Source organism: Rattus norvegicus, chromosome 9 (genome assembly GCF_036323735.1).
Source record: "Rattus norvegicus strain BN/NHsdMcwi chromosome 9, GRCr8, whole genome shotgun sequence".
NCBI lineage: Eukaryota > Metazoa > Chordata > Mammalia > Rodentia > Muridae > Rattus > Rattus norvegicus.
In genome coordinates this window covers 99,358,897-99,385,439 of record NC_086027.1, presented here as the reverse complement: position 1 = coordinate 99,385,439, position 26,543 = coordinate 99,358,897, and the positions used below count along the sequence as shown (strand labels likewise).

Below are 26,543 nucleotides of genomic sequence, written 5' to 3'. Positions count from 1 at the left end.
TCTGGGAGTAGCATTAGTTTATTAATCTTGGCATGTTTTCTGTTTCTCTGCGTATTCATTTTGCACACATTTTACAAGTGAACGGGAGGGCCCAAACTCGTCTGGAAGCCTTGTTCTGGGACCTCAACCTCCAGGACGTTTATGAAGGGGTTCTGGGTCCTCAGTGAAGCTTTGCCAGCAGGACAACAGGTTTATGTGTCCAACTGTGAGTATGGCCTTGAGGGGCTAGCCTCTGACTACAAGGGGCACCTGGCCCCATTGTGTATGACTCTGCCCCAAGAGACTGGACTGAAGATCTCTGTCACATACCAATTGTAGTCTCCTCAAAAGGTCACTACCCCAAAGTCCCCTGGGGGTTCCAGGCCAGCTGCAAGAGTGCCATGGTCTCCTGGCCTGCTGGATAAGGCATCAGAATGACCCAGAATGTCTTTAAAAATTAGCTACCTGTCCTCACCCAGGCCAGGGCACCAGAACCTTAAGGTAGCTTCCTGTAGATGTGACATGTCTGCAGAAGAGGGTTGCCTTCCATTTGGGCCACAAACCTAGGTTTGAACCCCTACTGTCTCCCTCGCCTAGCATCATACCTCACTCCAGGTCCTCCAGATCTTGTTACGTGTCCCTGAGAGTCTGGGTTTGACCTTTCACTGGTGAAACTGAGAGCCAAAGGCTATGAGGACTGGGCATGCCCACTTCTTACCTAGGAGACTCAAGACTAGGCTCTGTGACTGCTGCCCTCCCAACTGCAACACAGGATCCTTCTTTGTTACACTCTAAAGAGATGACAGTCACTACCCTGAAGGCGCCCTGCCTACTAGTGTCTACTTCTGGAAGTGCTACAAGCTCTCGAGCATCCGAGCCAATGGTGAGGCTCTGGACAGAACCCCTCACCTACCAGGACCTAGAATGAGCAAGCCAGCATCAGCACCACATCCCTGTGGCCATGATGTAGGGAGGAATCTAGGTCCTTTGTAGGTGTGACAACTTGCTTTGGTGTTACAGCTGCACTGAGCCACTGGGGTCTGAGTGTCCATTCAAGAGGTCAGGCTCTGTGAACACAGGCACCTTTCCCAGGGGGCAGAGTGATAAGCACATGCTCGCCGGCCAGGGACAGCAATTTTATTTAGCAAACACACAGCCAGCGTCAGCTTCTGAAGAGACTCTAAAAACAGAGGAAGCCAAGGGCCAAGTAGGAGGATTCACCCTGTCACCTCAGAGCAGGTCCCAGGGTGGGCAAGGGAGGGAGACAACTTGGAGTCAGGACCTATACCACTGCCTTTTGTGGCTTTTCCAGCACCAAAATCCATGCCCCATGCCAACTTTATCTCCCTGGAGGTCCCTATCCATGGGACCCCTTCCTAGACTTGTCTGTGAGGCTCTGCTCCATCCAGCCAACAGCCTTTCTACTACCATCCAAGAGCCCAAGGTTAGGGCTTCCTGCTCCCCCCAGTGGTGATTCGGGGACACTGTAGGAGACTCTTGGACATGGCCGGGCCCCATTGTGAATGACTGCCCCAAGAGACTGGACTGCCGACCCCTGTTCCATACCAATTGTAGTCTCCTCAAAAGGTCACTACCCCAAAGTCCTCCGGGGGTTCCAGGCCAGTTCTCCTGGGCCCCATGAGGTGGGTGGTGACTCATCCTTCTGCCTGTCACCAGAAGCTGTAATCGAGCCCCATCTTACAGTCAGCCACCTGGAGGGCTCCCTCTCTAGCACCTAGTTGCTGTGGTTCTCTATGGTACCTGGAATCTCCAAGGCATGGGAAGGTGAAACCCAAAAGGCCACATGACCACCCCTGCTATGTTCTTCCTTTGCTGTAAGCTGTTCCCAGCTACAGAAGGCCAGTTTCCCTTCAGAAGGTACCAACCTTTGTATTGGAAGAACTCCTCACCCCCCCGTGGATGGATATTCTTGGTGTCCCTGCTCTTAGGGCCCTCCTAGCCTTCCCCCAGGGGCCAGGCAGTGCCAGAGGAGAGATGTTGCTAGAATGACAATAGCAGTTATGACTGCCAAGCAGGAAAATCAGGGCAGGACCACTTGTCTGCTGGGGCTTTAGGGTCTCCTCCACAGAAGCCCTTCTGTCAGGGAGATTGTTCACGCTAGACACACTCCCTCTGGTTTTAGAGATAGGAGGTTGCCAGAAACAAACAAACAAACAAACAAACAAACAAACAAACAAACAAACAAACACTAGAGGCAAGCCCAGGGCTGAGGCCCAAAGGGAGGTATAGAGAGGGTGGTGGTGGAGCTGAGACCACCCGAGCCATTGAAACCAAAGATGCAGACTTCCACGTGACTGCTGGAAACATGACTGGCAAGAGGGCCCTGGTGCTAGGACACCAGCTCCTTGGCTGCAGGACCCTCAGACCCATATGACCACTTGAGGGCCTGGGGGCTGTGCTCCCAAGTGAGGATTTGACCCCAATCACTGCTCAGAAGAGATGGACACCATGGCTTAAGAGACTTCTGCGGGACATGGCTTCCGATCTCCACGAAGACAAACAGGAGTCAACCATCACTGTGCCCACTTCACCTGAACCCCAGGGAGCATAAAGAATGAACAAAGGAACCCCAAACTTCCCCCAGAGTCCTATCCCACCAGGTGAACAGTCATTCTCCAAAATTAAACATCTCAGCTTCTTTTTCCTTCCAGAAGGCGAAGCTGCGGTCGATGTAGCCACAGATGTCCCCGCTGTTGAAGCTGCCCTGCTGAGAATTAGACCCCAGCCTCGGGGATGCAGGTTCGGGGCCGCTGCCAGGGAGGGCAGCATGGGGCAAGGAACCGAGAGGTGTCAGGCCCAGCTTGCGACCCGGTTCCACGTCCCAGGGGGGACCCTGGCTGGAGCCGAAAAAGCGGGCTTTGATGTCCTCAAAACCGTCGGTCCAGGCACGGCGGCCCGCGGCCACCTCGTCGGTCACTGCTTTATGGAAGGCTCGCACGGCCTCCCAGCCGTGTGCGCCTAGGTGCTCGAAAACCTCAAAGCATAGCAAGTGCCGCATCTTGCGCTCCTCGGCTGGCAGGTCGCACTCCAGGAGCTGAAAGTAGCCGAGCATGAAGAGGTCCAGCGAGAGGCTGTTGTAGGGCACGGGTGCCCCGTCCACGTGAGGCAAGAACTGCTCGGGGGACAGGGGCCCGCGCGCCCTGCGGCTCAGCCTCCGCAGCTGCCGGGCCGGCACGTGCGCCATGATGGCTTTCCAGGTGCCCAGCAGGTGGGTGATGATGCCACGCTGCTGCCACAGGTGGCCGAGCCTGGGACTGTCGCTGGGCTGCGGGGAGAGCGGCCGGGGGCTACTCGCGGCCTCGGGGCCCCTGGATCGTGCACGTTGAGCCTCCAGGGTCCTGCAGGCGGCGGTCCTGAGCGCCGGTGTGTAGGCCGACTTCTTCCAATGGCCGAGGAAAAGCATGACGATGCGTTCCTTGCGCAGGTTGGCCAGGTCCAGTCCCGGACCGGCGCCGGCCTCTGACGGGGCCTCCTCACAACTGATGCCCGAGTCGCTGGCCTCCTCCGTGTCGCCTGGCCGGGGCTCCCTTCCCATCGGCTCACCTCGGGGCTGTGGCGGCGCCGACCAGCAGCCTCTCAGACACTGGCCCGGCCGCGCCCCCAGCTCACAGGGACCCGAGTTCGAGGCGCAGGGCAGATCTGGGGCAAACTCGAAATTCCCCCGCAAAGTTCGAACTGACACTCCGCACTCCTGGATCTCGCGCTGGGCCTCGCTCCGAGAGGGGCCGGCCATGGTCTCCTTGCTTGGGTCCTGAGGGACCGAGGCGGGCGGCTTCTCCTCGCCCTGTGCCAGCCCATTCATGCCCTTCAGCAGCAGGGACATGCTGCGCACCAGGCGACCGATGTGGCTGCACCAGAAGGGCAGTGGCTGCCCTCTGGGCTCCGCCTTCCCGGGCTCCTCGGAGGCTTCGAGTTCAGGCGCCAGGGCTGGACCTTCCTCGTCATCCAGGCCGGGAGCCCGGGGCAGAAAGTGGCTATTGACGGTGATGCTGACCAGGGGCTCGGGCAGGAGGGCCTGCAGCTGAGCTGCCAGCCGGCCCAGCTCGCTCTCATACTCCTGGCATCGGCGCCGGAGCTGCAGGTCGTTGATCTGTTTCTCCAGGTAGACAAGGTCATCTTCTGTCAGCAGCTCCCCGAAGGGGCCCAGGATGGCCTGGTGAGTCTGCGAATACCTCCAAGTTGCCTGTTCTGCAGGGGTGGGGCCTGAGTCCTGCCTTTGACTCTGGTCCTGGGCAGAAAAAGGCTGGGTCAGCAGCCACCCCAGCTAGAACTCCGCCTAGTTCCCTAAAGCCTAGACCTTGGACACCAGCTGGCCCTCCCCTGGCTTTACAACGTGAAGCTAGCCGCCCGTCAACCCAGTCCAGAGTGGGAGCCTAGACAAAGAAGAGGACTGCTTGCTCCCCACCGTCTCCTAACACTCATAGGGGCTGGCCACCAAGATATCCCGGCCCTCACTTAACCCTGAGCAGCCTTGCCTGCCTCCTCACCAGCCTGGGCATAGACATTATTGTTCTAGGCAGTGTCCAGTCTACAAGGGACCACCAAGTCTGCTCTCTGAAAGTCATCACTCCATAGGTTCCCCTTAGAAACCCTCCTCCATAGCCCAGAGCCTCTTGTCTCTGTGGAACCTGGAGACCATCCTTGGACTCCAAGGACTTCCTGGATGCAGCCCTTCCCACCAATCACCTCCCTCGCCCCCTTCTACGTGCTGTGCTGTGCTGTGCTGTGCTGTGCTGTGCTGTGCTGTGCTGTGCTGTGCTGTGCTGTGCTATGTAGACACATTGGCTGGAGGACAGGCTACAGCAGGCAGGAGTCCTTAGCATGGGGAAAAGATGTGACTGGTATAATGGAGAGATCCTACTTTGACTTTAAAACCAGTAGCTGACAGTGCCGTCTGGACAGTTCAGTTCTAAACCTGGCTGCAGGACTAACCCACACTCCTTTAGGGCAAGATGCTGGTTCCTCTTGCCCAGACAGCATCCAGAAGCCCTGTGAATGACCGCAGCAATCACAGCCCCTTCTCTGTTCAGTCACAGCTGCTGTCCTCTCAGCATGCCCCTCCCCCACTCACTCCAGCACTATCTCTGTTGATCAGCCCTCGTGCCTGCTCACTATACCTCAGGACCTTTGCACTTGCTTTCCCTTCTGCCTAGAGTGAAGAATGCCCAAACTCCCATGGGTTCCTCCTCATGTCCTTCTAGCTCCAGTTCAAGGTCACCTGCCCAGAGAGGAGCTTCTCTTGAACACCCCTTAGGGCCTCCCATTCACACTGGTTTGCCCTTCACCGTGGGTTCGTTCCCACCTGCCGTCACTAGGCTATGCTTCCCATTGCTATCTCTGCAGCAGTGTAAGCATCAGGACAAGAAGGCTGACCCAGTCTAGCAGATGACAGAAACCACAGGGCCTACCCCTCTGAAGCCATAAATGCCTTGCTTGGAGCCCTGCCATGTAGTTTTGAGCCATGTGTGGCAGAAGAGGAAGCTGGGACCACACAGAAACAGAGAGGAGGACATCTGGGTTGGGTTTTAGGTCTGGGCTAGAGCATCCCACTGGCACCTCCAACTCCTGCCTGGCACTTACTTAGTGGCCATGTTCCTGCCTCCTAACCTGCTCCTCACCTCCATCTCTCCCACATCACCCCTCCACCCCCACTCTATTCTATCCCCCACCCTACCCCCAATCCCCAACCCACCTCCCCACCCTCTTCCTCCAGTCTTGCCCTCCTCCTTAAAGCTCTGCCCCTCCCTCTGGCCTGAGGATCCTCCTCTGGCTCCTTCCTTTCCCTCCCCGAGACACCTGATCTTCTGGAGGATGATCTGCACCCAGGCGAGCCTGCAGCTTCCGCACCATCACCTGCCGCTTCCACTCAGGGATGGGCCGGCCTCGCTCATCCTGGGTGGGCACCAGCATGTCAAGGTCTCCTGAAGGCAACCGATCCAGCTGCAGAGTGGTCAGGCCATCATGGGAGTCTAGGGGTTCCACCTCAGCCCCCTATAGAGACAGGCAGGTGACATGCCCCAAGGGGACCTAAGATTGAGCAAGGGGCGATTCCCAACCCCTCCAGTCCCTAGCCTAATAAAGGTGAGGCCTTGAGCAGGAGGATGTGCTTAGAGCAACCCCTTCCAGAGGTGTGGTCTTTCATGGCCCAGATGAGGTTGCTTAAGGCAAAAGAGGGTTAAAAAAATGGCTATACAGACAAAGCCCACCCACCAGTTCTCTAGTGCCAGACTTATCAGAGCCTCTGTTGAACTCTGTGCTCTGACAGGACCAGTATCACTTGGTGAATCTCTGAGTCCTCTGGGATGCATGGAAAGGTGGGGCTGGAGGTGGCTGGGCACAGCTTTCCCCAGAGGAGCAGACTCCAGAGCCTTCCTGAAGCTGTCTGTTTGCTTCTTGGGATAGCAGCTTTTAATCCTGAGTCCAGAAGTCAGGACTCTGAGATGACAGAGAAAGGTTCTGTGATGAGACTTGCCTGCTGCCGCCCTGAGCTTGTCTTCTGAAAACGTGGGGTGGTCAGAGCAATCTGGGCTGAGAGAAGATGGGGTGCACTGGCCTTCAAGTGGGGATATGGGGAGTGAATGGAAGATACTCACCTGAAGGGCAGCTGAGGAGGTGACACTCAGAGGGGCTGTACAGGCCATTGGTTCCCTTGGGACAGGCTGAGCAGGCCAGGCTGCTGAAGACAGCTGGAGTCAGAGGGGCGTCAGAGGGCAGGGGTACAGGAGAGCAGAGATGCCAAGCGTGGAGCTCCTGGACCCAGGCCAGCCCTACCCTTCCAGGAACACTGGGCTTGGAGCCCAAGACCTCTCAGCCCTGCCCTCTGGGGTCAGAGGCAAAATGATACAACTAGGATTCTCATATAGGCCTCATAGGGCCTGCCCCAACTTGGCCACCAGGAAAGGTTGTCTGTTATTTGACTCTGCCTACCACAGCACCTCATCTCCCAACTTCTCTATAACCCGGACAGAGCCAGGAGCCCATAGATCTGAAGGTTTGGGGACCTAGCCCAGCTCTGTCAGTGCCCAAAGCCTATTCTCTTACTAATCTAACCCCTATGCACTATTAACACACACTAGTGCCATGACTTTGAGCTGTGTCATACCCTAGGCAGGCATAGACCCATTCACAGACATACTCACATCTACACACACACGTATATGTAGATTCACACAGGCACATGCATACACATAAGCAGATACACACAGACAAGTGCATGCTCACAGACCAGAAACACACACATACAGGTAGACACAGACACGTATATACTCACACACACAGAAAAATCAAAGATAGATAAAGACACATACATCCTCACACAGACAGAAACGCAAATAGGTTGACACATACATGCTCACACAGACACAGACATGCTAGACACCCATGTATAGACACACAGTACATACACAGACATACATAGAAGCATACTTGCACACTCACATAAAGACATAGACACAGACACACAGAGACATAAAGATAATACAGACACACTTGCCCACACAGGCAGACACACACTCCTACATGTTAGCATGTAACTGTAACTTGTTCATTGGCCAAGATGAAACCTTGTTGCATGTGGCGCCTGCTAATTGTTACATGCCATCTTATGGCATTTTGATAAGGGTTGATCACAATCCTCTAAGGGTGGTGATCCTCTGTTGGCAGGCCCTCCTCATTTCCTGATGTTCACTGGCCTGCTGAGGTCTCTGGCTTCGGCCCCACTGAGATCACTTCCTTTTATTTCAGGTTACTGTCGTCATGATATCCAAGATAGAAAATGTCAACCTCAAAGACTGCAAAAGAAGCCTGGGAGGAGTTCTGAGAAAGGAAGCTCTAAATACTCAGTTGCCTGAGCCTGGCTCCTCTGAGGAGGTCCACCCAGCTAGGTTCTGCTGCCTTCCACACCTTGCCCAGACCGGTTCTTCTGTGGCCAAGCACTCACAAGAGGGGCTCCTGAGTCCCGAGTCCCCTCTTCTTTCTTCTTCCAGGGGGAGTCCTGCAGCCAGCAGTGGAGGAGGTGGGAATGGTGGGGGTGGGGGTGTCATCAGAACTGGCACCTGGGGATGGACAAATCTGGTTGGTAGAGACTGGGGTGAGTCTGGCCTTGGGTCTGTCCCAGCCCTGCTGGGCAAGCATGAGGGCCTCTTGGAACATGTGCAGCTCAGAGGGCCAGGAGAAAAGTGCACAAGGAGAAGCCCCAGGATCCTGTCCCTCTTGTGTCTTCCTGCCCACCCATGCTGAGTGGCTGGGTTTCCCAACTGTCTGTACCCTTCACTCATTTAGAACCCAGCTCAGGGTCTGTTACAATAGCCTTCCTCCTGGACTAAATGCAGGGTTAGCTGTGCTCTCCTGTCTCGGCCTCACACAGACAGGAACATTACACATGCAGGCACACATGTCCCCCTACCACTGAGCTTCACTCCTGAAACTCACCTGGCTCTCTCCTTGACATGGGCCTGAGGCTAATTTGGGGTAGGGAAATTTGGTGAGATCCAGTAAGGGGTAGGGGGAGTGGCAGGTCCCTGTAAGGATGTCATCAAGTGAGGATGTCAGTTCCTAAACTCAGACCACATAGGACCCAGGGACCCTGGGCATAACCCCTAAGCTGTCCCCAAGGCTGAGCAGCTGTCTCAGGGAGCCTGGTCTTGGAGAGTCATACTGCCCAATCTTTCCCAAACTACCGCACCATTGGTTGGCTTGCCCCACCCCTAAGAGGACAGATATGTTGGTTGGGCAGAGAGGCAAGATAGGATACTTGAAATTCTTCTAGGTCCATAATGCTGAGTGGCTAGGACTGTATACCTCTGGCAGAGGTGCAATCATGACCTATATTCAGTGTCCAAGCCACACACACCGTCAAAGACCGGAGAGGCAGCCCCTCCATGTTTAGGTTGGGTAGCCAACCGTTCTTGGCTACTTCTACTGAACCAGTGGATGAGCCATTGACCTGAGCGTGCTGCCCAGAGTGGCCCTGATCAGTCTCAGCTGGGACACCTGACCCAGGGAAGCTGAGGCTCTTTCTTCCTATTAGTTCTGGCTAGGAAGAAGAGACGTGAGGCCATGGCTCACCTCCCACATATTCTCCCAAGTCCTCTAAGCTGGGCTTGGCACCTTATGACTGAGAGCTGATGTGGACAGCTTCTTGACCCTGTCTAGGACGGAGGCACCCTGGTTTGGAGGCATGCATTACATTGATGCCTCTGGCATGCAGATGCCCAGATCCTGGCTGCAGCTAACAGGGCACACATAGCATCCCTCTGAGTATCCACCCCACATCTGTGCCTAAGCCCCAACATCTCCCTCCAGGGGGCAGAGGAAACCAACCTGACACCAGGCCCCTAAGATGATGCTGGTGAGATCCCCACCCCCACACCTCAGCAGGAAAGGGGCTCTGGCTTGAGCCCGCTCTGGTTCAGAACAGGTGTCCCCACAGCCAGGATCTGTGTCGGGAACCTGCCATGGCTTGGATTATGGCTGTTGTGCCTGCTTTCACATTTCTCCCACATCAGCAGAGATGGCCTTCAGCCTGCACTCCATGGTGCAGCAGCCTGCACTACCCAGGCCAATCCTTGGCTTCTTTGGGGCACTCCTCACTCATGGCCAAGGTGGCTGTCCTGCCTTTCAGTCTCATCCCACCCGGCACCCTCAGCTCACCAGGTCACAGGGAAAAGATAGCAGCACGGACCCCAAATGCCCCCTTGTGCACCTCATTAATCCTGGGAATCTGCAGAACCCAGGAACCCACACATGGGGCTGCAGGGCTGGAACATCTGCCTGCTTCAGCATGGTAGGCTTCAGCAGCAAACGCTGGGCAGCCGAGCCCAGGGAGCCGTGGTTGTCCCAGTCCCAGCTGTCAGGGTCTGTGGAAGCTGTGTACCCGGAGTGGGAGGCATCACATTAATATTTGAAGGTCCAGGTGTCAGGTGGCCAGCAGGTGGGGGCCAGGTATGGGATCTCTTACCAGGAGGAGCCTTAGGCTCCATAGTAGAGGGCTGGGGTGGACCCTGGGGAGGTGGGGGACCTAAGATTACCCAGAGGAACCCAACTTGCAGTGCCTCTCTCAGCACACAGTGGGGACCAGAGGCTCTCTAAGGGCTCACAGCTGTAACTCATGGCCAAGGGAGGGGCAACAGAAGCTCTGGGGGACAGCTCCTGGGCCTGACAATCTCTCCAGATGCTGAATTTGACCCTGAAGGGCTGTCACAGGGGTGACCCTACAGGACAGGAATAATCTGAATGCTACACGTGCTAATGTGGAGCTGCCCCGGGTTCAGGGCTCCTCGGTTGAAACACAAACCCACTGAGAACATGGCAGCCGTCTGGACCATCAGCGTAACAACTGGGATGGGAGCCTCACCTGGGATCCTTAGCTCCCCTTCCTGCCATTTAATCTGCTGGCAAGAGAATGGGCAAGAAGTGTCCTTGCCCACCTCACCCAGGAAAGATGAAGGGGCTTAGCGGGCACTGGCAGCAGCCCCCTCAGGTTGGCAGAACAGAAGAGGTGGAATATTGGCCTGGCTTGGGAGAATAGATTCCAGCCACGGAGCAGTCCCACAGCCTGAGGACCTCAGGACTCTGTGCTAACCGGGCCCTGCTGCCCTCTTCACCACTGAACAAGAAAGGACAGCCAGTGTCATGGCTACATGTGGGTTCTTCAACATGGGTGGGTAAGGCACTGTGGGAAACATCCGATTGTATCTATACAAGAAACCACTAGTGCTGCCCTCTCTGTCCGTGGTCAGGAGGAAACCTGACTATGGTGGCCCCCAGGAAGTAGGAGCCCCCCATCCTTGCCTCTCAGTCTTAGCCACGGCCCCTGAGGAAACCCCTGATAGAGGAGGGGTAGGTGCCAGAGGCCATCCTTTAGTCCTAATGGCTGAGCGAGTGGAACATGTCTGGGACAGCTGTGGGGAAGGTGGCGGTGCCTCTGGCTCCACTGCCCTCCATCTCTTTCCTTGTTTTTGGTGAGATTTGAGCGTTGCTGAGCCTGCCATGAATTAATCATGGAGGGCAGCTGTGGCGATCTGAGTTACAAGCCTGTAATGCCACCCGGGCTGAGAAAATCATGACCTCAGACGGAGCTGGACACCATTCACTGCAGCTGAGATTCCATTACTGTGGGCAGTCCCCTCCACTCCGCCCTGAGACAAGACTCTGTCCAAGGACATCCCGGCCCTCTCTAGCTCCAGTTCTCTCACATCTACGAAGGGGCGCTGTGTCCCTCTGCAGTGAGAAGAGGGGGACTAAGCTAAGGCCATCGCAACACAGCAGGGGAGGGAACATTGCTTCTGCCCCTAAAACGAGATCTACAGAGCTGCTTTGAAAAGGACAAGGGAAGCCAAGGCTGGTGCCCTGTGCCCAAGAGGATCCAGCGTCATACTGGTGGGAGTGAGTGTAAGGTAGGCAAGTAGGACAACCCAGCAACCAGGGGTGAGGGCTGCATTCCCTGGGTTTGGAGGCCTGCAGGGAGGCCATCCAGCCCTGCTGTGATTGGCTAACATCTCTGCAGCAGCCGTCAGACTCCCACTGACACCAGGGAGCCAGGCTGTCTGAGAGAGGGTGGGCAAGCAGGCTATTGCCTCAAAGCCTTGCTTCTGTCCCACCTAGGAAAGGAGGCCCGCCTCTTACTGTGCAGAGGTCCAGGGAGAAGCATGGCCTGAATTTCCCCAGGGATCCGAGCAGGCCCTACACTCAGCAGAGGGTGTGCCAAGGTCCCACCGACCCCTGAGGTAAAATGCTCACTGAAGGTGTCCTTTCAGGTGATTGCTCTTGATACTGACAGCCTAGCACTCAAGCTGCCTCTTCTGGGCCCACACGTCCCCTGGGAGCAGCTCAGGACAGTGGTGTCCGGGGAATAATGGGTTTCACCATCTCCTCAGGCCCACAGGAGAGCGTCAGTGCAGACGACCTCTGCATATTGCATTTCCATCAATATTACATCAGGTGCTCTCCCCCTGCCGCCGGCCTGCAGCTGACATCCTGTCCTCCCTCATGAGGTAGGAGGCCCAGAGGACAGCTGTAGCAGTGGTGAAGTCAGGCACCTCTAGTTGTCACCAGGCGCCACAAAGACACACTACGGCCGCCAAGTTCTAGCCCTAAATGGTTCCAGGGATATATACACCACTGAGCCCACGCAAGGCCAAGTGTCAGGCTTGCAGAGCCTGGGTGGGTGCCTATACATGAGCAGGAAGGAAGGTATTGGGGTACAGGGAGTGGACGGGCCATGTTAAGCTATAAGAGAGTCATCCATGCAGACTTGAGGGTGCCAGGTACCATAGTCCCCAAGCACGATGGTGAGGTGCTGCCTTGGGTCCTATATCACTTCAAAGACACAATAGGACCAGATCAACCTCAAGAAGGCAAGATGGTATTCACACAATGGGCACAGGAGAGTAGCCACCCTTCCCACCTCTTGATCTCTGCAGCTACCGAGGACAGGAAAGATCTCAGTGAGGACAGGAGCCAGGCATTTTCAGTAGGTGGGGTGTTCCTAGACCCAGAATGTGCAACCCTGCTTACTTGACAGTCAGCCATGTCACCTCTTGCCTCAGTCCCTGCCAGGGCAGGGACCAGGCATTGAAAGCCAGTCTGGTCCATTTCCAAAACAGTTGAATCCTAGGTTCTGAGACTGCCACCCTAGGAGGAGCCTCACATGGGTCCTCAGGGCCCACATAAAGTGCACTACACTGTGTCAGGCTTGCTGCAGGCTTCAAGCAGTAAAATTTGGCTCTGACCATGTGAGGTACCTAGTGCCAGCCAAAGGACCTATGAGGGCTCTGCTTCCATTCATTGGTTCTTAACATTCTGAGGGGAGGGGAATCATGGAATGCCCCTAGGGAGTGCTGGGGGCCCTCCCCTCTTGGATCTCAGTGCCCTCACCTGAACATGGTAGGTCATCTTCCTGAAGGGTGGGTACCACTGATGAAATTCATCATGGTCACTGCCTTGGGCTGGATGGGGAGAGAGGGATTGGAGAGGGGGATACAGTGGGAAGAGTTTGGTCCAAGTCCTTAAACTTCATCCAACCTGTCCCACTTCTCTATCATCTCCCTCTGACTGCCTGCTCATACCAATCCACTTCTCTGTTCAGTCGGGCAGATCCCTTTTGTATTCTGTCCTGTGTTGGGCGCAGGGACCAGTTAGGATACTCAAGGATCCTGGCTCTGAGAGTCACACATGAAGTCAAGTGACCCTGAACCACTGGAGAGTAACAGGATGCCTGAGGGTTACCTCAGACAGCGTGGGGTCTTGCTTCCAAACCTGAGCATGCTTAGCCTGAAATAGCATCCCCAAGACATAGACACCACTTCTATGGTCCACACCACAGGCATGATTTGTCCAGTCCTGGCTCAGCCCCCACTGCAGCCTGTCCCCATCTCAGGACCTTCCCATCACAGCTCCTGCTCTGGCTTCTGCTTCCCCTGGCTGACTAAGTCACTGACTGGGTCCTTCCAAGGCCTTTGCTCCTGGCAAGTGTTGGAGGCAAGAGGGGTGTGTTAAATGAGCATTGTAACCAGCTGCGAGCCCACCTTCCCAATCCTCCAGGATAGACAGGGCCCCTGAGGCTTTACCGGCCGAGACATTTCCCGCAGGAACTGGGCACAATCCTGGTGTCCATGATACTCTGCTAGGTCTATCGCCGTATACCCATCTTCATCCCTCAGGAAGGGGTCTACATGGTGGGAGAGCAAGGTCTGGCAGCACTGGAGAGAAAGAAATATTCAATGACACATGGCTCACTGGGTGTCAATGGGGACATTCGGGCCGCTTCCCTGGCTACAGGCTTGGTCACTCAGCAGCCTGCCAATGATTCAATTCTCCTCATAGACCCCTTCTGTGCAAATGAGACATCCTTCTCAGGTGAGTGGACCGGGACCTCCAGCTCATGGCTTAAGCAAAGCCTAGCTGAGACCTAGGCATGTGGTAACAGCCGGGTAAGCTATGGGAGATTCCTGAGGTAGCAGGAGAGGCTGTGATGACCCGGAGGGGTCTGCTGAGCAGATGCTATGCAGAAAAAAGGGACAAGGCATCAAGTTTGGCCCCAGGTAGTGTTGAACAGAGAAGGCGCAGCCTGGACTGGATGTCAGCAATGGCAGGGGGTTGGGAGGGAGGAGGAGTCTGCCAGTGTGAAGGACTCCTGGATGCTTGGAGCAGTGAGCAGAGGTAGCTGGGGAGAGACGACCAAGGCCCAAACCTGGACATCCGAGGAGGCTATAACAGGAGAAAGGAGTGAGCAAATGGGTCTACTATAGGGAAGGGAGAAGCAAGAGGGGCAACCAAAGGATGATTCACACAATATGCCTTCCGAGAGGATACAGAAGTGAGTGGACCAGGTTAAGATCAGGAGATGAGGGAGGCTGGAAGAAGGCCTCGCCTCACATTCAGTTCCACTGTGTTCTACAAAGGTGCTGACAAGCAAGGCTGTTCCCCCAGTAGCCTGAAGAACGAGGGACCAAGGAGAGCAGGAGATAAATAAAGAGCTCTAATTGATAACCTCTGCTGTAGGCTAAAGTCCCCTATGGCCCGCTGACTGCCTCATACTTTAAGGCAGAAGAACCTCTAGCCTGGAATGAAGATTAAAACAGACTTAATCTTGTAGCTCTCCCTGGCACAGGAGATGAGAAACCACTCCAGTCACAACTGTAGACCATTCTCCGATTATACTGCCCAGCACACAGTCAATAGAAACGAAGGACACATGGGAACAGGTCGACCCCAACAAACGGGTCCGGAAAAACCACAGTGATCCCAACTTTCAAAGAAATGAAACCCAGGTGTAAAAATTTAGACATGGTGTTACAGACAATAAAAATGATATGGGCCTTGGGATGTGGCTCAGTTGGCCGAGCGTTTGCCAGGTCGGAGCCCTTGCACCTTGAACAGGTATGGTGGCGCACACTTGCAACGCCTTGGATGCCAGCACACCGAGGTGGAGGCAGGATGATCAGGAGTTCAAGGTCCTCATCAACTACACAGTGAGCTCATGGGATACATGAGACCTTGTCTCAAAATTAAAAAATAAGCAAATCTAAAGCCACACTAACAAATAACCAATCAGGAGACTGAAAATGACAGATGGGGCATAAAGAAGTGACTACAACTGAGGCCAGAGGGTGAACTAATAAAGGGAATATCGGGGGATTGGGGATTTAGCTCAGTGGTAGAGCGCTTGCCTAAGAAGCGCAAGGCCCTGGGTTCGGTCCCCAGCTCCGAAAAAAAGAACCAAAAAAAAAAAAAAAAAAAAAAGAAGAGAACATTGGTCAGAACTGATCCATGGCAGAACTTACACCGAATGAGGTTCCCAAGGCCCTCATGTTCTCTCTCAGAGTGGATCCAGCTTCAAATCGTGTGTGTGTGTAACCAAAAGTCTAAGTAGAAGTCAGTCAGCTGGAAGGGGCTGGAAGGGCCCACATTAAGGAAAGGAGGGTGTGTTAGACAAAATCAAGGAGAGTATTGGGACACTGGGAGGTGAAAGACTTTAACCTGAAAGAGTGTGGGAGTAAGGAAGAAGTGATTGGGAAGGCTAAGCCTAAGAGAGGGCGTGTGGAAAGCCATGCAGAAGCCATCTTGCAACCTGAAAAGGAGGAGGATTCTGGGAGTTAAAGGAGTGAGGGCAGGGGTGGGAGGATGAGGAGGGGGCTTAGGAGAGGTGGGGATGGGAGAGAGGGGGTAGGAGAGAAGTGTTAACCAAAGCGAAGGATGCATGAAACTGCCTCATGGAAACCTACTCGCTAGTGAGCTACATTCAAAACATAACAATGTACCTGAGTCAGCCCAGAGAGACCCATAAAGGAAACAGAAAACCCAGCAGACTGCGCTATCAGGACAGGCATCTTTCAGGGGCCTGTCTTAGTCTCTAGTCTGCGGCACCATTGAGATACAGTGAGGTCTGAGGAGGATGAGCCTGCTAGAAGGATGCTGGACCAGTAGGGTGTGTACTCTAGAGGGATCCTGGGACCCTAATCCCTGTTCATTCTCTTTCTCGGAGGCGAGTACGCAGAGCTGAGCTCCATCCCACGTGCTCCCATCATGACGCTCTGTGTGGCCACAGGCCGACAGCTCCAGGAAAGAATGACCGTGGACTGAAATCTCTGAAGCTGCGAGCCAGAACAAACTTTCCCTCATAAGTTGTGCAGTCTCTGTGACTGAACTTGAACGCTAGATAGTAAAGTCATGCATGTCATATAATATGAATCCCAGAAGAAGAGGAGAGACAGCGTGGAGCAGAGGGGCTGTCTCTGACAGACCGCAGAAAAGTACAAGCAAAGGGGAGAACACAGGACACAGGCCCCTGGCCTTCTAAGGGACAAGGGCTAGGAAGCAGCAGATGACCATTTTAAACCACATACAAAAAGAAAGGGCTCAAATTATCACAGTCTTTTTCTTCTCCCAGACAGGGCCTCCTAAAGCCCTGGCTGACTCAACTTTGCTATGTAGCTGAGTCTGAACCCCTGATCCTCCTGCCTCCACCTCCCGGGAGCTGGCGTGGCAGGTGTGCATCTCACCACATCACACCCATCGCTGGCTCCCAGCTCCCAGTTTATTTCTGGCAAAGGCACCCATCACTACTGAAGAGGACGTAAAGACATCTGGAGGCAAACACACAAAAAGAACCGATGGTTTCCCAGCCACAAAGCCACACTGAAGGAGCCCCTGGACACACAAAACCGGGGGACAGCAATTCCATGGGGAAGCTTGATCTGCATGGGGTGGAAAGAAGATGGAGACTTGTGGGTTCTTTTTCTTTAGAAAGAGAAGGAGAGAAGGTTTTATAAAGCTGTAGAAGCAGAACTATTGAAGATGACCCTCCTCTCCCCCATGACCTGCTCTCTCTCACCCTCCCAGCTTCTCACACTGGTCTCCATCCTCTGTCCACAGTGTCCCCAGCTGTAGGCCCAAATCTGAGCTGGGACCAGAGAGCACAGAAGTCCTTCCCATGAGCCCCACGTGTACCAAGCTCCAGCCCCATCTCCAGCCACTGTGGGAGCCTCGGCTGCTTCGGGTATGCAGAAAGGGAATGAAGAAGCTAAGAATTTTTCCAAGGTCATGATGACCTCATAGCCCCCAGCCTGCTGCTCCACAGTTGCCCTGCGGACAAGCAAGGACTCTGGGTCACTGAGGGCAACCATCCTGGATCCTCTGCCCCAGGACACCCTGAGCCTTCTGTTCCCAGCTCTTCCTAATACCTCATTCACTCTTCTAACACAACACCATGTGCGATAGCATCGACCCGTACACATCGCTTCTGAATAATTAAAATCCTGCACTGGAAACCAGGAGGGCCAGAGGACTGAATCAGACTCAGCTGAGAAAGGCAGAGAAAGGGGTGAAGCCCCAGGCGTCCTATTGGGCTGTCCGTGGGCTCCCTGCTCTGACCATGCCTCTGACCTCCAGCTCTGATGTTCTGCACAGGATTCCTGCCCACAAGAAGGGAGTGATGGAGACAACCAGCGAGTGGTCAGTGACCTGCAGCCTGCCCGGCTGTGAAAGCCTTCAACATTTCCTATCTGTGCACAGGGTCACTGGGAATGGCGGACTCCTCATTAATTAATAAGCTAAATAGAAATCTTTGCCACAGGCTCACGTCATAGTTGTGTCGAGATCACACGGAAGGTGTTTGTTGTTGTTTGGGTGTTTGTTTTGTTTTTCCTTTTTGAGACAGGGTATCACTCTCATGATGGCCTCAAACTTGCGATTCTCTTGTGTTACAGGAATGTACTGTCGTGACAGGTGACAGCTTGCTTTACTTGTATGCAGAATCATTACGTATTTAACAGTCAGAAAGTCAAGCTGTTGTAGCTGGTGATGTAGCTCAGTTGGTGCAGTCCTTGTCTACCATGTAGGAAGCTCTGGGTTCAGGCACCAACAGCACCTAAACCAGGTGTGGTAGCGCTTGCCCAAGATCTCAGGATGCGGGAGAGAGAAGCAGGAGGGCTAGGTGTCCAAGGTCATTCTCTGCTATACAGTGAGTTTTAGGGTACATGAGACTCTTAAAAACAAAGTCAGCATGGCTTCTCGGCCTTTTAGCTGAGAACCACTGTAGGGTCAAAACCAAGAGGGAAAATAAAATAAAACAAAATAACCCAGACCAATGCAGCTTCAACGTCAGGCCCAGCGGTTGCTGTCACTGGCCTCATTTTAGAGCTGAGATGAAACAAGGTATCTGTCCCTCAGTGTACTCTGTGGAGCCTTTCCTAGACAGGGAACAGCCGAGCACATGTGCACTGAGCCAGTGAGGTGTACTGAGGCCTTTGCTCAGATGGTCACAGACTGGGTTTTCACACTTGGGTGTCAGCCCTGAGCCCTGAAGAGATTCACCCCTGAAAATGTGCTCTTCACTGAGTAGGGCTGATCTGGCAGAGCTAATTTTCCTGTCCCCAATCACTGTAACCACCCAAGCCAGCCTCAAGGAGTCTGGGACCCTACACAGGGAGTGCCACAGAACCCACAAACATTGATAAAACACGTCTGTTGAGAGACTGACTGTGAACGAGGGAGGGTTGGGCATGCACCACAGGCAAGAGACCCAGCAGTTGGCTGGACCTCCACAGGGTAGGGCATTGGCGGGCACTCCTAGGCTCTCTCCCTGGAGTGAGTTAGGTAGAGAGCTAACCATCAGTTATAGCCAGCCACACATATGGCCTGAGGCAGTCTCACAGCTCTTCTCTCTTCCACATTGCCTGCCCTACCACAGTGCCCGCCTCCAAACAGTGTCAAAGTCACCTGTCCTCATGTCCTACAGCAGCCTCTGATAGCCTCCCTACACCACACTGTGGCCTCCTGCCCATGAGTTCTTTCCCAGAAACCTTTCTGGAAGCACCCTACCATCTTTCTAGCCCCATCCCCCTGCATCAGCCTCACCCAGTCGGCTCCTTTTCTTCAGGGGCCTCGTCTTTGTGGCTTTTTATATAAGGTTCACTGATACAGCTCACACCCGGTCCTCCATCTAACACGTGTGGCCCCATCCAGGACCAGTTAAAACCAGAATTGGACATGTATCGAGATGCTGGCACAGTTCTTGCTGTTAAGCTAAGTTGGAGAACCACACTGCAGGCTGCCCTGGCACCCGGGCCTTACAGAACCTGGCCTCGACCGATTGTACCTGTCAGGGGACATAGAAGGTTTGAAAATGGAAACAGGAAGTACTTGTTTGAACAGTGGCAAAAACAGGGATCCAGCCAAGCAGTGGTTAGAAGAAAGGCTGGAGCCTGGAGCAGATGCATTAGACTTGTTTCTGTGTATGTGCGTGTCTTGCTGGCATGTGAGTGTGCACGAATGTGCCTAGTACCACCCCTACCCCAGTCCTGGGCCTTCTCTCATATGCCAGGGGGCGGGAAGGCGGGAACTACTGAGGACATGCACTCTCATGAGTCCTGGATTCTGTAAGACGTAAGGGAGGCACACTCCTCTGAGGACCCACGGAGCTGGCTACTCTGCTTCGTGGACTTCCACACAGTCTTAAATGGGAAAATATCTGGCTACTTAGGGAAAGCCCTGGACTCCACTGCCCTGCACGCCTTTCCCTAAAAGGAGCTGTGATGTGCTTGGGGCCTGAGCACCAGGAGGCAGAGCCTAAGGGTACCTGGTCTGCAGCCCAGCAGACTCCCATGGGGTGGGGCGGGAGTGACTCCCTCTTCCAGCTCATTGACCTCTGTCATTCCACCCAGGATGTCTCATCCTCACCAGACAGGGCAGAGAGGGCTCCTGGGGACTCTGGGCAGGCCCCTTATTCCTCCAGGTTACCCTGGGGACAGAGCTGGAGTGAGCTATGCAGGGCCTGTGAGACAGCCGGCAAGCAGGAGGGAGCCTTTGCCTGGAAGGTGGGGGAGGTAGAGAAGGAGGCCCAGGGACTGGTCAGGGCTGCCTTTAGTGACCATGTGGTGGCACTATGTGGAGTTCTCTTGTTTGGCATTGTTGAGGCATCTCCCTGAATATTTGGGGATCCTGCTAGAGGCAGCTGTCCAAACTCTACCTATGCTGGGACACTTGCTTTGTCTCCAGTGACAACCCCCATAGATGAGTCCAGTCAGCCTGGAGATTTGCAGGGGAACGTTGGCAAAAATCAGAAACTCATGAGGAATCCAGGAAGCAGGTAGAAGGGGGTAGGGATGGGGTGGAGTTCAAGTTCAGGAGTGGTAGGGGAGAGGGAATCTGCGTGGGACCGGACCAGACTGGACACCAGCAATCTTGGCTCTCGGAGCTTGGCATTTCCTCATCTGTGACATTTTCACCCTCGCATGTCCTGAGTTCTGCGGAGTCATTCCTAGAACCTGGGCCACCTGGGCCAGCAGGTCTAGGTTATGTACTTACCGTAGAGCCTTCCACCACACATCACCAGGTTAGGGTGGAGCAGGAAACAAGGGTTTTTCTGAGCCGATAGCTTCCCCCATAGCTCATTAGCAGGGGTGTGGTCTGCCTGCTGTACCTACTCTTGCTGCTCTCTGTGGAAGGGTAGCACTGGCACCTGCCCCAAAGGTCTTCTGGGAGGACTCAAGGGCACCCTGACGAAGTGCCAGCTCAGAGTCCCAGCCCCTCCCCCATTGAAATATACCTCCATGTGTCCATTCTCGGCTGCGTCATGCAGGGGAGTCCCTCCCCAGGAATCTCTCATGATGGGGGCACCCATGAGCAGGAGGCGGTCAAGAATGGGCGTGTGGCCCCCGCGAGCTGCAAAGTGCAGGGCAGTGGCTCCTTCATTATCCCGTGCTGTCAGGCCGATGTCTGTGAATGTGACCTAGTAAGAGAACCAAGGAAGGTGAGCTGTTAGCTGAGGGTGGACCTGTGGTAACTTCTCTCAGGGAGAAGAGACAGGGACACTCAGAACAAAAATGGGACTTCCTAGCTGTGGTCCTCAGTGGGCAGTGAGGATATCCCTAGGAAGCCTTGGGACAGAGTTGACTCATCCTACATGCTCTGTGATGCCGGTGGCTGGTCCAGAACTGCTAACATAGCCTGGGGCTTGTCCTGTTGGTTAACACTAGAGTGCTTTAAGGCCTGCCTTCATCTCTTGTCTCATTTGCCCTGCAAAAAACACAATGGGATCTGCTTCACAGGACCCAGTTTGGGGTCTTCTCAGGCTGCCCAGCCAAAAGCCACGCCCACTCTCCCATGCTTACCTCAGGAAATGTGGACATCTGGTATTGCCCTTGACTCTGTTCTGTGGGGTCTGCTGGTGACCCAATTGACAGGCAGGGGAACTTTGGACATTTCCCCATCCAGAATGGCCTTTCTGGCCCTGTGGCACTGTGGCTACCTCTTCCTCAGAACAGAGTGCGTCCACCTTGACACAATCCGAGGGTCTCTGTGGATAAGTCACCTGTGCCCGGCCACGTGCCACCACCGTAGCCACTTCTCCAATCACATCCCACTCGCTCACACATCCAGGTGGCAGCACAGCCAGCTTAAGGCTCAGACCTGGGGCAGCACAGGTGATGGGCATGGTCTAGAGTGTCTGAGTTATATGAGCAAGGCCATGGGCGAAGCTTCAAGGACAAAAGGGCTTGGGGAACTGGGCAGCCTGGAGCCAAGGCTTTCTGCAGAGGGAACTAGAGCAGCACACACAGTTGACACCAATGGCTGGGCAGGTGTTGCAAGGAAAGCTGAAGACAAGTGACACCTGGGAGGACATCCTCAGGTGTGAGGGAAGCACTGTTCCTTTTGTGTCTCCTCACGCTAACTGCCAGGCACAGGGAATCCAGCAGACAGACAGGACCTGACCTGATGGTGGGAGGAATCAACTATGGTGCCAGCCAGATGTGTTGCTGGTCAGGGGCTAATACGGGGGATGCCCAGGGACCCCAGGAAGGCGCAGCACACACAAAGGCCCTGAGAGGGTGCTGAAAGGGGAGATAAGGGGAGCAGGAAGGGAGAGCCCTAGCCACAGTCAGAATGACTTTCTATCATGCAGGGAGATTTGGGCTTTGAGTCCTCCATGGCTCCTCGAGATTCTCCTGTCTGCTTAGGGCCCTCTCTGTCTTAACCACTCGATCCCAGGGCCAGAGACCAGGCTTTCCTACCTCTGAGTGTGATGCATCCTCTTCTGGGAAATGCCTTGAGTTCCACCCCAACCACAATACATATCATACTACTTCCTTCCCACCATAGCTCCTCCTCCTCCTCCTCCTCCTCCTCCTCCTCTCCCTCTTCCTCTTCCTCCTCCTCCTCCTCCTCCTCCTTCTCCCCCTCCCCTCCTCCTCCTCCTCCTCTTTTTTCTTAGGGTCTCTCCAACTCATGGACTCTATGGAATCTCTAATGGACCCTTGAAGTGCCCACTTCTGGAGGTGAATGGTTTTTGGTTGTAAAGGTGAGAAGTCCCTGGCCCACTCAAGCCCAACTCTGGCCACTCTGGAGTCTGGGGTTTCCTTCCTGGGAAAGGTGAGTGGCTGGCCCAGGACTCTGGGGAAGGAGGGCTTGAATGTGGCTGAATGGCTTAGGTCAAGTGCTGGCACCTGTGACAGATCATTGACACCGAGCCCCAGAGAAGCACCGGACTCCTAGGAAGGGGTCCTGTGTGCCCTTGGGGGCTGCCCTCTCTGTCTCCTATAGTCCTGTGGCCATTTCAGAGGGGTGGGGTTTCACCTGATGCGCTAAGGGCTGTGTGTGACCCTGGTGCCTGAGAGCCCCCTTCCAGACCCATCTGACACTAGGGCTTGGTCCTCCTGGATGCCTTGCTCCCCACAGAGCCCCCTTACCAGCCAGACAACTAGAGAGTAGTGGCCACGGGCCGCCGCAGCATGTAATGAACTCATGCCATCCAGGGCTCGTAGGCGCACGTCAGCCCCACAGTCTTTCACCAGGAACTGTGCCAGATGCAGGTGGCCCTCTTGGCAGGCCAGGTAGAGTGGAGAGGCACCACTGCATGTCCGCTGGTTCACACCACTGTGAAGGAGGGAGGCTCATAAGGCCTGCGCCCAGAACTGCCCCGGGGAGGGTGAACCGGGGCAGCATTCAGGGGTTTTTTGAAGGCTTCTCTTGGGCCTGGGTGACTCCTTAGTTCCCAGTGACCAGCTGCAGGGAAGGCTAGTGTCCTACCCCAAACTGACACCATCCCCGGGTGACACAGACTTGCCCTTGACCCCTGACCCCTGACTTGTACTGTCTGAGTTTCCTTAATTCTTGCCACCTGCTGCCTCCGTGGGCTCTGTGCGCTCTGCTGCCACAACCTGTCCTTAACTCTTTCCTTGCCTGGGTCAAGCTTACTCTTATCAGTTATTTTAGATGGTGTGTGTGTGTGGGGGGGGGTCACGGTCTTGACTGATTCTGCATTCTCAGCTATCCCTGAGGAGCATTAACCCCTAACCCCTAAGGCCCCTTCTGCCTCTGTGTGACTGGCACTGTCTGCTGCAGCCACAGCACGGATCTGCCAGGCCAGCCCCATCCACTGAGCAGTCTTTGCTTTGTGCTTGAGCTGTGCTCACTGGGGCTGGGATGAGGTGGCCTCCCTGAATCGTAAGCCTTGGCTCTTAACCGCTCCTGCTGCAAGCATGTTTGTCCTCCAGGTCTCTGACTATGCTTCGGCCTTGTCTACGGGGCCCTTGAATAGGATGACACTCAGGCAGGGGAGGCAGGGGAGGCAGGGGCGGGGGGGGGGAGGAGGCAGGGGGAGGGGGCAGGAAGGGGGGTGGAGGCAGGGGAGTAATGGCAGCTTCCACAAACACCCTGCAACACAGCACTGAGTGACTTTGGATCCATCCCGGAGGGGGACTTCTAATAGGAGAGGCTATTACAAGCTTTAACCTCCAGAAGGAGAAACTGAGGCTGAGAGATGAACGGTTTCCCCAAGGGGCAAGGGTTCGGGTTTCTTTCCTTACTAAGCCACCCTGTTCTAGTAAGGTGAGCTTTGTACAGTCTAGGGCTCAGACCGGTGGGTCGGGCACCTTCCCTGGTCCACAAGGCATTGGGTTTGGGGAGACTGGTCCAATCGAGGGATCCCCAGTGTGGAGGAAGAGCCCAGACAGCATGCTTAAAGGAGGTTGCTTTTCCCAAGCACCATTTGGGTTCGATACTTGCAGGCCCCTCCCCCTTTAACCTGAGTGATGCTGCATCTGTGTTAAAGGCCCGCCCTGCCCCGTGCAGAACTTGTACTCGTGCTTTCTGCCCGAGTTTATCGTCTGCTGTTTATCGTCTGCTTCTGTTATCACAGGGCCTGCCTCCAAGGCCACCAGCTTGTCTTCCTGTGCCTCCCCTCCGCACAGACCCCCACCCCCAGCCACTATGGGTAAGGTTCTGGGCTCTCACCTGCTGTGGGCTGCTGTCAGGAGTTTCAGACAGGTCAGGTCACCACTCACAGCAGCGTGGTGCAGCGGCAAGGCCCCTTCCAGCGTCTCCAGTGTGGCTGCATGGCCCTCACGCAGCAACCACTCCACCAGTGCCGGGTGTCCAAACCGGGCAGCCAGGTGCAGTGGGGAGACACCTGAGGCATCTTGGTCCTACCGGGGCGCAATCAGGACACTGAGTCCATGCAGGTCCCCGTGCAGCTTGGCTGGACAGCATCAGCATGGCCAGAAGCAGCTGCCCGAGGTTAGATTCTTGGAGGACACTATAGTGTCTACAGCTGGCTCCCTTTCCATTCCTCTATCCCCTACTGAGACTGAAGAAGCACGCTGACTGGGAAGAAGCTGGACTAGGCTCCTGGGATCCCACCCCGTCCCAGCTGCCTCCCTTCCTCATCAGCTGAGCCCCTGTACATTCTGCACATGGTCAGAAAGGTTTCTGCTAGCACAGTGATTCCCACCATGGCTGTTCCAGGGCACCAGCCTCTAGGCCTCTGGCCTTCTCCCTTCTCCATGATGGTCCCCAAGGCATTTCTCCTCATGGTGTCAAGCATCTGGTAGACCTGGCCATTCCCTGAGGGTGCTATGATCCAGTGTGAATCTGGGACTGGTTCAGTGTCTGTCTGTCTTTTGTCCTCGGGGTTGTTGTGAACAGTGAACAGAGCTATGGAGGCTGAAGCCCACTGTTCTGTACCATCTGCCAGTGTCTCCGTTTCCATCCAACTCTGATGACTGGTTCGCGCTCTCAAGAATGCAGCCATGGCTAACAACTCTAAGTCCTTGCCTGCACCAAGCAGGTCTAGGCGTGCAAGCAAGTGGGAGGCTGGTAGCTCTGATGGAAACGTTCTAGCAAGATGGTTACCATACCTGAGGAGCCTTCCCACTACCACAGCCCGTGTCCCTAGGAGTACAAGATCCTGAGTACCAAAAGCCACTTTACAAATCCACTTCTTGACTCTTTGATCAGATCTGTTGATCAGGTCTGATCAGAGATGAGATCCTGAACGTAGGCAAGGCCATCGTTGGCAGCCCCAGGCGCTCCTTGCTGAGGGAGGTGTGGAAAAACCCCGGTGACTTTTCTGTGCCAGTGCTGGGTACATCTGATGTTGTGGCCTTGGAGTTCAAGGGCTTTATGCTTTTTTCTTTTTTCCGGGGGTGGGGTGGGGGATGGGGTGAGAGAGGCAGAGGCACACTTCTCTGAGAGCTCGGGCTTTCTAGGGATCAGACTTTCTGGACTCGCCTCACCAGATTCACAGAACAGGCACAGAGCCACCCTATTCTAGCTTACCTGCAGCCCGCAGCCCCCGTCCCGGATGAGCCAGCACAGCTCTGCCAGGTTGCCCATGGCTGCTGCATCGTGCACTGGTGTCGCCCCGTTGTGTGCCTGCTGGTCACTCGGCAGCTTGGCTGTCTGTACCAGGAACTTGACACAGTCCAGGTGACCAGCCCGGGTGGCATGATGCACCAGGCCAGCCCCCAAATCATCAGTGATGTCTGGTCTCAGGCCACCAGCCTCAAACAGCCGCTCCAAGGTGGCCAAATCCCCGTCCTTGGAGGCCACCAGTGCCTGCTGTGCCTCCATCCTGACTGACTCTCAGTAGTGGCTTGTACACAGGCCCGGCTGGGCTTCCTGTTTCAGGCGTGGACGCTGCTGAGGGCTCTGGTTACCTGATAAGCAGCTCCCGGGGCAGATGGGAGGCAGCAAGGGGCGGGGGAGGGGGAGGCTCTGGGGACTGACCCTCAAAGTCTGGCCCAGGCTTCGTGCCTGGAGCTTCCAAGCATGGAGAGTGCAGGCCCAGAGGAAGGGGCAGGCAAGTCAGGCCTGCAGATGCCACTCGGGGTAGCTGGAACCCTATCACCTACAGAGTGAAGTGAGAGCATCCCTCAGCAAGGCTCCTGGCCTAGGATGGGTCTCCAGCCAGCCAGCCAGTCAGCTAGCCGTGCTCACAAGCTACAGTCAGCTCAGCCTCAGAAACCTGCCCCAGGAAATACTTGTGATAGACTAGCAGACCACCCAGGAGATGCTTCAATTCTCCCTGAAGAGTAGACTCACTGTGATACCCTTAGGGTCTAAATACTATCACCTGAGGCACCCAGGACACACACACACACACACACACACACACACACACACACACACACACACATACACACACACACACACACACACACGTGTGCGCTCTTTCTCTGTGTTTACCTGAGACCTCGTCTCACTAAGTAGTGGTCTGGAACTCACAGAGATCCACCTCTCCATTGCTGGGATTAAAGGTGTGT

The 26,543-nt window shown here is 55.0% G+C and overlaps 1 protein-coding gene across 4 annotated transcripts; it reads right to left on the bottom strand.

Moving 5' to 3' along the window:
* On the bottom strand, positions 1 to 26,533 carry Espnl (espin-like). Of its 4 annotated transcripts, none has more exons than XM_063267040.1 (9): positions 25,558 to 26,533; positions 24,235 to 24,425; positions 22,689 to 22,875; positions 20,549 to 20,731; positions 13,569 to 13,700; positions 7,940 to 8,054; positions 6,594 to 6,673; positions 5,797 to 5,991; positions 1 to 4,228 (listed from the first exon to the last, which is right to left on the bottom strand). In XM_063267040.1, the coding sequence occupies exons 1-9, from the start codon at positions 25,849 to 25,851 to the stop codon at positions 2,609 to 2,611; spliced, it is 2,997 nt and encodes a 998-aa protein (XP_063123110.1). In that variant the 5' UTR covers positions 25,852 to 26,533; the 3' UTR covers positions 1 to 2,608. The 4 variants fall into 4 exon arrangements, with proteins under 4 accessions (XP_063123110.1, XP_063123108.1, XP_063123109.1 ...); NM_001191812.2 differs by having other exon boundaries at positions 1,098 to 4,228; positions 6,594 to 6,676; positions 25,558 to 25,862; XM_063267038.1 differs by lacking the exons at positions 20,549 to 20,731; positions 22,689 to 22,875; positions 24,235 to 24,425; positions 25,558 to 26,533 and adding exons at positions 12,877 to 12,947; positions 18,859 to 20,537.
* Between the last annotated feature and the right edge of the window lie 10 nt (positions 26,534 to 26,543).

Bases quoted from the DNA above. Each gene is read 5' to 3' on its own strand.
- Espnl (NM_001191812.2), bottom strand. From the start codon at position 25,851: ATGGAGGCACAGCAGGCACTGGTGGCCTCCAAGGACGGGGATTTGGCC. The intron at 22,876-24,234 runs GTGAGAGCCCAG...CCTCCTTCACAG, and splicing joins CTGACAGCAGCCCACAGCAG to TGGTGTGAACCAGCGGACAT. The intron at 8,055-13,568 runs GTAAAGCCTCAG...GTCCATCCCCAG, and splicing joins TGCGGGAAATGTCTCGGCCG to GTGCCAGTTCTGATGACACC.